Source organism: Siniperca chuatsi, linkage group LG5, assembly GCF_020085105.1.
Source record: "Siniperca chuatsi isolate FFG_IHB_CAS linkage group LG5, ASM2008510v1, whole genome shotgun sequence".
NCBI lineage: Eukaryota > Metazoa > Chordata > Actinopteri > Centrarchiformes > Sinipercidae > Siniperca > Siniperca chuatsi.
Window position 1 is genome coordinate 1,650,050 of NC_058046.1, and position 12,942 is coordinate 1,662,991.

General features: G+C 38.2%; 1 protein-coding gene across 1 annotated transcript; it reads left to right on the forward strand.

Moving 5' to 3' along the window:
• Positions 1 to 3,176: 3,176 nt before the first annotated feature.
• Positions 3,177 to 10,599, forward strand: LOC122876162 (GTPase IMAP family member 8-like). The gene is given in 6 exon segments (XM_044196144.1): positions 3,177 to 3,430; positions 3,540 to 3,690; positions 5,728 to 5,805; positions 7,010 to 7,816; positions 7,927 to 8,345; positions 8,347 to 10,599. Coding segments are annotated over 4 exon segments (2,571 nt in total). The 5' UTR covers positions 3,177 to 3,430; positions 3,540 to 3,690; positions 5,728 to 5,786; the 3' UTR covers positions 9,673 to 10,599.
• Positions 10,600 to 12,942: the final 2,343 nt, after the last annotated feature.

Here is a 12,942-nt window from a genome sequence, read left to right on the forward strand (position 1 = left end):
CCTTTGGGAATTAAATTATTTCATTGCATTGCTAAACATTTTCAACTGGCAGAAACTTTCTTCACTTTCACTATCTGCTTTTAAAACTCAGCACAGTTTGGGGATTTGGCGTTACAATTGAGCACAATAACAAAATAAATATCTTATTTTTTTTGAAGAAGCCAAAACCAAGAAGAAATGTTCACAGATAATTACTGCTCAGGACCCACCGAGACACCAAAAACTCAGAAAATGTCCCAACATGTATCAGCAGCTTCTTGAAGAAGTCCAGGTGGCTGCCACAGGCTCATAAATACCGGAGTCCACTGCAGCAGCATAGCAACAGGAGGCCAACATCATTATGATCTTACATAACTGACAGAAGCTTTTTAACTGAAATGTTAAAGTGTTGCAGGTTTAAAGATTTAGCTTAAATGATCCATGTTGAGTTAAGACTTGAGACTCAAGTCAGACTCGAGTTGCAAAAATAAAGACTTGACATGACTTGGACTTGTCTGCTGTGAGACGCGATGTTATATCCTTTATGTTCAGCATGTTTTGATGAATGTTACTTGGTGTTACACACATGTTTGGTTGGTCCTGGGTTCAGTTATTAGTGATCATACAATTTTTATTTTTTTATATATGTATATATACAGTAGTAGTCAAACGTTTACATAAACTTGTATGTGACATTTATGTTGAGGCAGTTTAGGGATTTTAATGGTCTCTTCTTTTTCTGTGACAGAATGATTGGAAAATGTACTTCTTTGTCACAAAAAACAAATAAATTTGGTTTCTTTTATACATTTTTTGTGGGTTGTCTAAAAATATGACAAAATCTGATGGGTCAAAAATATACATACAGCAACTTACAGTACTGTGTGTTATAAATATCGGTGGCATAGAAAGTTCTACAATCTCATTTAACTTTATGAGATTGCATCTTAACTCCCTGTCAGTGATTGTGATTTACTACAGCTGGTAACTTCTCTGTGCCTGTAAAAATAGGGCTTGTTTTAAGGCTGCTTATTTTCATTATTGATCTGCTGATTATTTTCTTGATGAATCATTTTGTCTAAAAAAAAAAAAAGTGAAAAACAGCAATCACAGCATCTCGGGCTGCAAAGTCATGTTCTTAAATTGCATGAATAATCCAAATAATATTTCCTTTGCTATCATATATGATAAAAACAAACAACAAATCCTCGTATTTGACAAGCTGGAACTTTCTGACAAATAACTGAAACAATTAATCGATTACCATACACAATTAATTTTCTAACAATCAACTGATCGATTAATTGACTAATCATTACAGCTCTAGCTTGTTTGAAGGCAAGCATTAGATTGAGCCACAAACATCCCAATGGGCCAAAGAGCTCTCCTGATGACTCTACTGATGACACTTGATGATAAATTAACTTTGTCCTTCCTGTTTTGCTGAAGAAAAAGCTCAGGTCTCAAGTGAGTTCAGGTACAGATACCAGTGTCCACAGTGACAGCCATATTGAAAGAGGAGGGTGTTTCTAAGCCACGTGTCTGTCTGATCAAAGTCACAGTTATTCTTTCCAATCAGGTTTCTTGTTTTCTCCTGACATGCCTTCTGTCTCCTCTCTGCACTCTGCTGTCAGTGAGTCAGTTATCACTGTGAAGTCTGTTTGTTCCTTTATTCTGCAACAAGTTCTGGTGAGTCGACTTGAGATAAATGCGAACAAATAAAAATACAAACGGACTGATTAGTTTAATAGAAACAGCTGAACATGTTATGCAGTACAGTTAAACAGCCTAAATATTTATGTTGAGATGAACACTTTACATGTTTGTGCGTTGACTTAATTCTATAACTTTATTTTGTGGTGCCGGTATGAAAGTATCAGAAACATCTGATATTACAGTGCTGTACAACTACAGCATCAAAACTAACCTCAGAGTTGAATCAACACATTCATTTTTACAAAGATGAAATTTCATTGTACGGGACTATTGTACTGAAGTTATTCACGGTGAAGAGAAAATAAATGACAGCTGGCAAACACACTATAGAAGAATTATTCAACTCGCTAATTTAGAAATCAATTTAAAATGCAGTTTTTTTCTATTCTTTACTGGAGTTATTCAACTCTTACAGTTTATAGATAAGAAAATAATTGCACCAGTGTCCACAGTCCGAAAAAAAGGTCACATCATTAAGCTTACAGTGATAAGAAAACTAATATAACCATTTCTGTTTAATATTGTTTTAGTACATTTATCACAATATGTTGTAATGTATAAAAGTAATATGTTATTTAGTTCAGGGTATATTTGCTAAGAATTCATCATTTTTTCCCCCACAAACTCAGTGTTATAGAAAATGTTAAAATGTTGGAAAGAGTGTTGTCCAGGTACCTTTGAGCAAGAAACTGAACCTCTGACTCTTGTTCAGTTGTTACTAGTAGAAGAATGTGCAGCATTTGTAGTGTGTGAAGCTGAATGTGAATGTGAAGCCGAACAGAGGTGGAAAAGTACATGTATTGATAAGATTAAAAGCTAAAAAAAAAAAAGTTCCTGTTCTAGTTGCGATTTTGCATTTTTGGATATACTACAAAAATCAAATGCAATATTTTTTTGTTTTTGTCAAAGAAGACAACAAGAAGCTAAATGTATTTAAATTTTTACAATGCTTTTGCATTGATTTCTACAATTTTCTAATATTCTTCTATTATATTTATGTGTATTGAGTGTCACACTGCAACAAGAATCAATAAGACAAAGAAGGGTGGAACAGAGGTGGAGGAGGACAAGGCTGCAGGTACATTATCAACAAATTAAAGAGTTGATGATTGCTTTTAAAGAATGGGTTAGGAATGTCAGGACCAACTATTTCTATTTTAATTCATACTAATAAGCACAGCCTCAGAGCTCTTTTTAAAATGTTTAATCAGTGTAAGTCATCTAGTGAGGAATGTCTTAAATTTTTTAACATTTTTTTATGATAAAATCAGTGAGATACAAACAAAAATTGTAGCACTTGATTCTTTTATTGATGCCCCCAGATGTGGTCGGACAACATGTTATACAAACTGGTGCTTTTACAAGCACAACCTGGCCCTATTCTTTCTAATATAGTGCTGTTTTTCAGGTCTGAACTGACTTGACGTGGATTTGGATGTCCAGTCTTCCACAAGTTTAATGGAATTCGGGTCTCGTCATTAAAGAATTTAATACCTCCAGCAGGCAAATCTACGCTCTGTGATAGATGTCTACAACATGGAAGTGAAGGAATGTTCTGTACGTTAAGTAAGAATATGAAGTGCTGAGCTGTATATCAGGCTTCCCAGTTCCTGTTTCATAACTTTAGGGACTGTTAAACATTAACTCGTGCAGTGTCCTGCCCACTCTGAAAGGAAAGGTTGTCCCAGGTGAGTGATTTCACTAAGCTCCTTCGCAGCAAAGAGGATCTCACCTGGTGAGTAGACACAGCACAAATATAAATTCAAACAAACAAATGTGTAGAACTGTAAGAAAGACAACATCCTTCGATTGATAAGTAAAAACTGATTGTTGCTAATCCTCAGGTTGATGCTGAATATTCAGGATCAGTGATTAGCCGGACCAGAATCACCGTCTGTAGTAACCAAAGCAACCACATGAACTGAGCTGAAAAGAAAATTCTTGCAATATATTTTCAAAAATCAAAACCAAAGACAACAACAACAGCCACATCAGGTAAGAAATGACACGGAAATTAATTATTTAAATAAATAGTTTTGAAATTTTGGTGAATATTAAACAAATCAAGCCCAATGTTTGCCACAGAATCTAATGTTTACTGATACAGAGAAACGTATGATGCCTTCATTAGTCTATAAATGTAGATAAGACTCAGTTTTTATCAGAGTCTGAAGTTCAGACTAAAAGTGAACAAGGAAGTTAAATCATCTTGTGATAAATAAACTTTAAAAACAAGATAACAATTGGAAGTTTTACCACCATTGATGACACATTAACTAACCACTACCACCACTATTACTACAGCTATGAATAAGAATACAGGCTACCTTTTTTAACACATTTTTATTCAGGGAAGGTTGTTAATATTGCATGCTTTTTAAGCAAACTCAGCTTCAAACCTAATTATTATACCCAAATATATTTTTTTCTTTACATTCAGTGCTTTGAAAAAGCTCAAAAACTCCATGATTTTTTTTTTACATAGTTGTGCGTCAGAATTAAATAATTCGTTTTTTGTCTGAGATCTATACAATGTTTGTGAGTACACTAAACTGTTGTAAGTAATTAAATTCTATTTGTACAGGCCTTGTGTCTATTTGACAAACACATCTAGTGTTGGTTACATATATTCAGATTGTAGCTACAGGTTTTGAACATGATCGATCTATCCATCCATTTTCTGCCATTTATCCAGATCACATTGGTGGGCCACATTATCTTTTAACTGTTAAAATTCTAGCAATTCTGCCTTTTTTGCCAAAAAAAAGCTGAAACAGTTCTCAGTAATTCTACATGGATTGTAGACTGTTGGCTGAATTCAAAGTCATAAAAGTAAGTGGAACATAAGGTTTACACATGTCCACTGTCTCTTATGTTCAGGTCTGAGGGCTGAAAGAAAAACTAAATAAGATGGCACTTTCCTTACAGTTAATCTTCTCAGACACTTGAAAGGACAGATTCCAGCTGAAGTACGCTAGGATGCATTTTTGGTTAAAGTGAGGGAATAACAGTTTCTGTTTATTAACTGTTTATTGTTCCATTCGTGTAAAATCAGAATGAGAGGACTTTTCGCTGGTTACAGTTAAAATGGCGGAATTATTACAATATTGAAGGGTAATTCATACCTGCTGCTACCTCTAATCTATTGACTTTTATTCAAGGAGTTTTACAACACAAACACACACACACAAGCCATGCTTACATGACTTTTTGAATATTTTTGGAAATGCAAAACATTTTTATATAGTGTCTTCTTGTTCTTGTTCTTAAGAATCAGAATCAGATTTATTGGCCAAGTGTATTTGGACACACAATGTTCTTCCATACAAATGTACAGGAAGATAAAACATACAGAAGACATGAAGCTAAACCAAAGAGAGCAAGCTGATAGAGAGAACCGTGTATAAACAACAGTGGACAACAACATACAGCGTCCATATACAGGTCAAACTGAACCTGTAAACTGTACACAGTGTTACAGCAGGGCAACGGTGATACATGGTTATTGCACAGGGATTGTTTACCGTCATCACATGATTTAAGTGTTCATGAGTGTGATGGCGTGTAGAAAGTAACTGTTCTTATACCTGGTTTCTATTTCACTTTTGTGTGTCTTGTCCGACTGTTTTCCAATACCGCGTCTTCTTCGCCTCGAAAGAAAACAAACTTCGACAAGCAACACAAAGTTGAATTTTAAACTTTATTAGAAGTATTTTCAAACAGTATTTTTCTGTTTTTACCAGAGAATAGACTGCAAGGATGAAGACTAAGTAATTAATTTGGCAGATGTACTTCTGGTTAACTTCCTCACCTCCGCTAAAGAGCAGCACACAGCCGGTCGAGTCAGGACTCCAATTATTGTTATTATTAAGGTCTGATAACAGTAAAGTTTTGTGTCAAACGGTAGTTTTACACAAATAAGCTTTGCATTGAAAGCTTGTGTGTGTGTGTGGTTTACTGATGTTACAAGAGGCAGCAGCAGACAAGTTAACAAACAAGACAGCTGAACATGTTATGCTGTCCTCTCTGCAGGTTCCCAGCAGTTGGTTTCCAGTTGAATTAGTCTCTGGTGTCTCCAGCAGAGGGACATCATGGCGGCTGCAGCAACAGGTGAGTTCAGTCAGACTTTATCTGGATAACACTCTTCTCTCTCTGTCCACATATTATACAGATGACTAAAGAGCTGTGTCCTCAGATGATCAAACAGGTCTGTGAGTCCTGGCTGAAACTCAGCTGATTGGTCAGTCTCCTTTTAATCTAACAAAACACTAAATATGGGAACCAGTAACAACTGTAGCTGGGTGACAGAGCAGGCAGACAGTGATCAGAGGCTTCACACAGAGATGCAGCTCACTGCTGGACCGCAGTCACTGATCATTCAACTTTACATCACATTTTATCACTGGTATTTTATTGTAAAGTTTCTTCCCATGTTTGGTTTGTTACAGAATCATGATTTCTGTTTTAGTGATACACTGATTTTTTTACTTTATAAATGTATGAACATTTATAACTTGTGTCATTCCTGAATTGAAACGTTGATCAATATCCTGGTTATACTCTCTAGATGATTTACTTTTCTTCACTAGCTGGCATTTGGTGCTTTGCTGCAGCACTGATGCTTTTCAGTTTTCAGTTTTACTTTTCTAGTTCTCAAAACACGGGAGTAAATAACGTCCAAATTCCCAAAAACAAATACTCACAGACTTATCAATCCAGTGGATGATGTGTAACGTTACTTACAAATGAACTGGCTACAAACTAGCTCCTCTGCCACTTCACGTCTCTCCTGTTTCCCGCCGTTGCTGTTAAACTAGAGGGAAAGCGTATAACAGAACAATACAACTACTGTAAATAGTCTATTAATGAACCGTATATATTTGTACTACACTTACAGATTCATTCATGCACAGCTTATAGAGATCTCCGACTACCTGTTTAGCACTAAAACAGTCAGGTGGCCTTTCTGGGGAACACTGGCTGAACTTAAACAGTGCACATGTCGGGTGACACAACAGTCCTTTGGGTCCGTTCGATGATCGTGTCTCGACCGCGAGTCAGAGTGGGGAAATTTGCACAGCCAGGTTAATGTAATTGGCAATGAAATTCTTAGATCTCAGGCTGCCTCCAACAGTGCTCTTACAGGTTTACTTGTGAATAATACAGTGGCACATCCCGTTTTAACAGAATGTTGAACCTATGAATTGCACCAGAACATTGGCCAGCTGAAGAGCTCTCCTCATGTTAGCCGAGTGCAGTGATTTCAGCCTCAGAAAGAGTTTGTCATATTATCTTTCTCTCTGTTGTATCACAGCATCTGGATTCAGGATTGTTCTGCTGGGAAGAAGTGAGGACAAACGGACAAAACTTGGTAACTTAATCATCAGGGACCAAGGTTTTCATTACCAAAAAAACAGGCAATGTGTGGCCACCTGTGGAGAGTGGAGAGGAGAACCATTAACAGTAGTGAAAACTCCAGACATGTTCAGTCTGTCTGAGGAGATGCTGAGAAGAAAGGTGAAGAGCTGTGTGACTCTTTGTCGTCCTGGACCAAATGTTCTGCTGCTGTTAGTGAGGCCTTCAAAGTTCACAGAGAAGAACAGACAAACACTGAAGTTCATCCTGAGTTTGTTTGGTCAAGATGCTTTTAAACACTCAGTGGTCATCAGCACACATGATGGAACGAGTGTCTCTGTGAATCAGCTGCTTAAAGACTGTGGAGGAAGACACTACAGGATGTTGAAAGATGACCGCAGACTGTTAATGCAGACAATTAAGAACATTGTGCATGAAAACAAAGGAACCTTCCTCACCTTCACTGAAGAGACCATCAGACCAAAGTCTGAACACATCAAACCAGCTTTAAACCTGGTTCTGTGTGGGAGGAGAGGAGCAGGGAAGACTTCAGCAGCCGAGGCCATTTTAGGTCAGACAGAGCTTCATTCAGTCTCCAACTCATCACAGTGTGTTAAACATCAGGGAGAGGTGTGTGGACATCGGGTTTCCCTGGTGGAGCTGCCTGCCTTGTATGGAAAACCTCAGGAGGCAGTGATCCTGAGGGCGTCCATGCCTTCAACATGGTCCTACCTGTGGGTCCCCTCACTGATGAAGACAAGAGAGAGTTAGAGACCATCCAGAACACATTCAGCTCTCGAGTCGATGACTTCACCATGATTCTGTTCACCGTGGAGTCAGATCCTGCAGCTCCAGCTGTTGTTAACTTTGTAAAAGGAAACAAGGACCTCCAGGAGCTCTGTCAGAGCTGTGGAGACAGATATGTTGTTCTCAACATCAAGGGCAAGCAGCAGATCCCAGAGCTGTTGGATGCTTTGAAACAAATGAGAGTTGAAGGATCCAGATGCTTCACAAAGGACATGTTCACCAAGGCTCAGATGGAGAAGGTTTCAAAACTTAAAGCTGAGCTGGACGTTAAAAAGAAAAGTGAGATGGGAATTGATGAAAACCAGAGCAGAGAGTGTCTCAGGATGGTGCTGATTGGGAAGACTGGCAGTGGGAAGAGTTCAACTGGAAACACCATTTTGGGCAAGGAACATTTTAATTCCAGAGCCAGTCAGAAGTCAGTGACCAAGTTTTGCCAGAAAGCATCAGGAGAGATTGATGGATGGCCTGTCGTTGTGGTCGACACCCCTCGGCTTGTTTGACACGACTCTGTCCCACGCTGACGTTGAACAGGAGCTTGTGAAATGCATCAGCATGTTGTCTCCTGGACCTCATGTGTTCTTATTAGTGCTGCAGATCGGCCGCTTTACACAAGAGGAAAAAGACTCAGTGGAGCTGATCAAGAAATATTTTGGCAAGAATTCACAACATTTCATCATTGTTACATTCACCAGAGGAGATGAGCTATACAACCAAACATTTGAGAGTTACATAGAAGAAGACTCTGATGACTTTGTAAAAAAACTGATACATGACTGTGGAGACAGATATCATGTTTTCAATAATAAAGATCAGAAGAATCGTACTCAGGTCAGCGAGCTGCTGACGAAGGTTGAGTCAATGGTGAGGAAAAACAGCGGCAGCTGCTACACCAATGAGATGTTCCAGGAGGCAGAGGCCGCAATAAAACATGAAGTAGAGAGAATCCTGAGGGAGAAGGAGGAAGAGATGCAGAGACTGAAAGCAATGAAAAGAAGAATGGAAGAACAAACAGCAGAAATTGAACAGGAGAGAAAACTGAGAGCTAAACAACTTACAGTAATGGAGGAAAACATCAACAAGGAGCGTGAAAAGAGAGAGAAAGAACAGGAAAAGAGAGAAGAGGAAGACAACAAAAAGAAAAGGCAGGAAGAACTTCAACAACAGGAGTGGGAGCAAAAACTTAAACATCTGGAGGAAAAAATAAAGTCAGAATCAAAGGAAAAGGAAACCATTGACAGAGAGTTGGAGCAGAGCAGAGAAGAGATGAGAAAGCAACAAGAGCGCTGGGAGAAGGAAAGAAAAGACTGGTGGGAGAAACGAAATCAAGAAAATGAACAGAGACGACATGAGGAGCAAACAAAACTTAAAAAGCTCCAAGACGAATATGAGCAGGAAAGAGAAAATTATGAAAAGAAAAGAAAAGAAGAAGATCGAAACAGAAGAGAACAGGAGGAGAAGGAGCGGAAAGAGTTAGAGGAAAACTATAAGACAAAACTGCAGGAAATGAAGAAGAAATATGAAGAGGAGGCCAGAAAACAAGCCGAAGAGTTCAATGAGTTCAGACTGAAATACACCAAAGACTTTTCAGCGTTGGTAGAAAAACACATGGAGGAAATAATGGACATGAAGCAAAAACATGAGAGAGAAATGCAAGAGACAGGAGGGAGACATGAAAAACAGTACAATCTGTTACAAGACCTCTCAAGTCACAAAGAAAAACATCTAAAAGGAGAAATGGAGGACGTGAAGAAAAAGCACGAACAAGAAATAAATGAACTAAAACAGAAATACAAAGACAAATGTATCATCCTCTGATCTCTCACTGACTGATGTTTTGCTTTTTCCTTTTTTTCTGGACCACATGAGCATGCTCAGCAGGAACTCCTCTGACATCTGATGAGTCCCTGCCTCGCTAATGACGTTTTCTCAAAACATTCATGGACACGAGCAATATCAAAATAATGCTAATCATGGACTTCAGCAGCAGAACGCTGTCGCAGCATCTCGTTCGCTTGAAATGAAGAGCTGCTTGGAGGAAGTTTTCCAAAAAACAACAACAATTCTAATATTTTATCCATATAGTTTGTGGTGTCTGAAAAGCCACAAATCGATGCAGAGAACCTTTTTCAGCAGCTCGTTGTTTGGACTCAAGGTTCAAGTAAAATAACTGTTAGTTTACAGATCAGTTTCCAGGTGTTGGTGTTAGTTTTACCTGGCATGCGTCCATTTAGTAGTACATTTAGTAAGCACATCCCGTTACTGCAAGTGTGTCCGTGTGCTTTCTGTTAATTAATTAATTTCTTATTAGAAACGGTGTCAGGTTGAAAATCCCACATATTCACGAAATGTAAGAATTCAGTTATTCATTACCGACATTACTGAACAGGAACAAAATTCTCTTCTCTATTCTCTGAAAGTATTCAGAGCGCAGTCAGCCAGTTGTTATTCCGCCACAAGAGGGCGCTCTGTCTATATGAGCAGGCTTGTTGCCAGGAAGTGTTGTGATTCTGTTCACTGACAGAACTGACATTGGTATTATGTTGATCATTGGTTCAAGATAAATATAATTTTCCTTGCATAATGTTCATGTTATTGTTATTTTTCATACAGTATTGTTTATTTACAATGTAACTTCCACATTTTTATATCTGTACACACACACACACACACACACACACTTACTGCACTGTAAAGCTTTTGTGTCGCACCTACAACCTTCCTGAATAAACATTTTGAAAGGAGTTCCTGACTTTAGTCTTCTTTGATTTCACATCACACTTTATAACTGTACCATGGTATAAACATGTACACAGACACATGCTGTATGTTGATGTCATTTTATCATGTAAAAACTCAGATTTTCTGTTTGTTGAGGAAGATTTTAGACACTTGATTGTATCTTCTGTTTGATACGTACTTAAATAAATTCTATCATTTCCCCTAGCTGCAGAATTTGCTGTTTTTCTTTGTCTTTCTAATAACAAAGAGAATCTCTAGATTTTGAAGACGTCACCTTGGTTTTATAAATAGTGACTTTTAAAACTATTTTCTAACATTGAATAGACCAAAATAATCTGCAGATTAGCTAATCATGAAAAGGATCAACAGTTGCAGCCATGATTTACTTTGGAACCCAGGTTTTGAAAAGTGCTTCATAAATAGTTTTACTCATTTTGGGTGTAAATAAAGCTCCTAAGCTCAGTTTATTGTAACTGAGCTGAGAACAAGAATCTGAGTTGTTAAGAAGCTGAAGTTTTAGAGACACTGAGACTTTCTGCAACCATTTTACAAACACGTTTTACATTTCTGAATGAATTGTTGCTTCTTTCTATGCAGCCATTAGTTTCAGCTCATTACCGTGTAAATCAGCTTGTAGAGACCTGAAACCTGCATTTTATTCGTGTCTCTCTCAGACTGATTCACAAAACCAAACTGTACCTCTGACAAAGATCTAGGCAGACATGAAGATAATCTCTCTGCTGCAGGTTTCAGGTCTCTGCACGTTGATTTTCATAAAAAGCAGTGAGTTTTGAAGAGGACACACAGACGGAGGATCCCCATCCATCCAGGAAGTGTCTCCTGTGTTCACACCTTTTTTGGTCCTTGTGTTGTTGCATGTTAATCAGTTTCAGAGTGAGTGTGTGGTTTGGTAGACTGACACTCCCCCGGCTCCCTGAACAGGCCTGAACCAGCCGGAGAATGTAGACCTGCCTGACTGCAGGACGATGATCACAGTCAGGGCTCTAAACCAGCATGCCGAGACAAACCGGTGCTGTGACTTCACTGCAGTCACATCCTGCACTTCAGTATTCTGCAGCAGGACGACAACGTCAGAATAGTGAAACTGCTGCATTCAGATTTTCACTGTGGTTAGAAAAACAAGTATTGGAAGTAAAGTTTTTATTTTGAAGAATGACTTTCCTCCAAAGTGTTGAGCTGTATTCTAATATTAGGTAGTTTATGTAATGTACACTCCTTTTTTGCAATATATAGTCTAATAGTGCCTCCAAATCGCCTCACAGCTCTTGACATTTTAGGATTTGGGCGTCATGTATCTTCAGTGGTGGAAGAAGTACTTAGATAGTGGCATAAAAAGTACAATATTTCCCTCTAAATGTAGTGGAGATGAAGTAGAAAGTATCTAAAAATTGTACATAAGCACAGTACTTGAGTAAGTGTACCTTACACCACTGTGTATCATTGATTTACCATTTCATTCGTTCCATTATTGTTTATGTCGTATGATGTGTAGTAGTATGCGGACCAAAATGCAGAAAATAAGGAAGAGATAGGAGGATGAGTTAGCCGGATGACTACGGTGTTTATTGGATGAAGTTGCTGCGATCCGGCAGCTGGGCAGATGAGCCGCTGTGGGAGCCACACTTCCTCCTGGAGGGTTTCCCAATAGGCGCCAAGTCCGCAAAGGCCTGAGGTACCAACTGGTTAGCAGACTGAGATGCTGACTGGAGAAGCTCTAACATTAACTACTGATCTGAAGTCAGTTTTAGAGCTTCTTCTGCAGATCTGTTTGGATTTAACTCTCCATCATTCACTGTTAATGCTTTTGAAACATGTGAACAGTGAAAAGCTTAAAGGTGGTTTCCGTTAAATGTAACATTGATAATGATGTCTAATATACATTTTACTACAGTAGGGTTTAGGAATGTGTTTTTATTGATATTCGGACTTTAATCAGTGATAATAAATGTTTCACTGTAAGTTTAGACTTGTTCTGTGCTTTAAAGTGTCGCTGTAAAGATGAATGAATCGGGGAATTTTAAAATAATAATAATGTAATGGTAGTGGTAATATTCATATTAATAAAGTAATAATAGTAGGAATGATCAAACTGGGACCTGATTCCACAGGAGAGGAGCTTGATAACTGAAGGCTCTGGCTCCCAGTCTACTTTTGGAGACTCTAGGAGCCACAAGTAACCCTGCATCCTGGGAGCGCAGTGTTCTAGTCGGGTAATGAGGTATTATGAGATCTTTAAGATACGATGGTGCTATGGTTCTATTCTGGATTTTACAGGGAGCCAGTGCAGAGAAGCTAATATTGGAGAAATATGATCTCTTTTCCTAG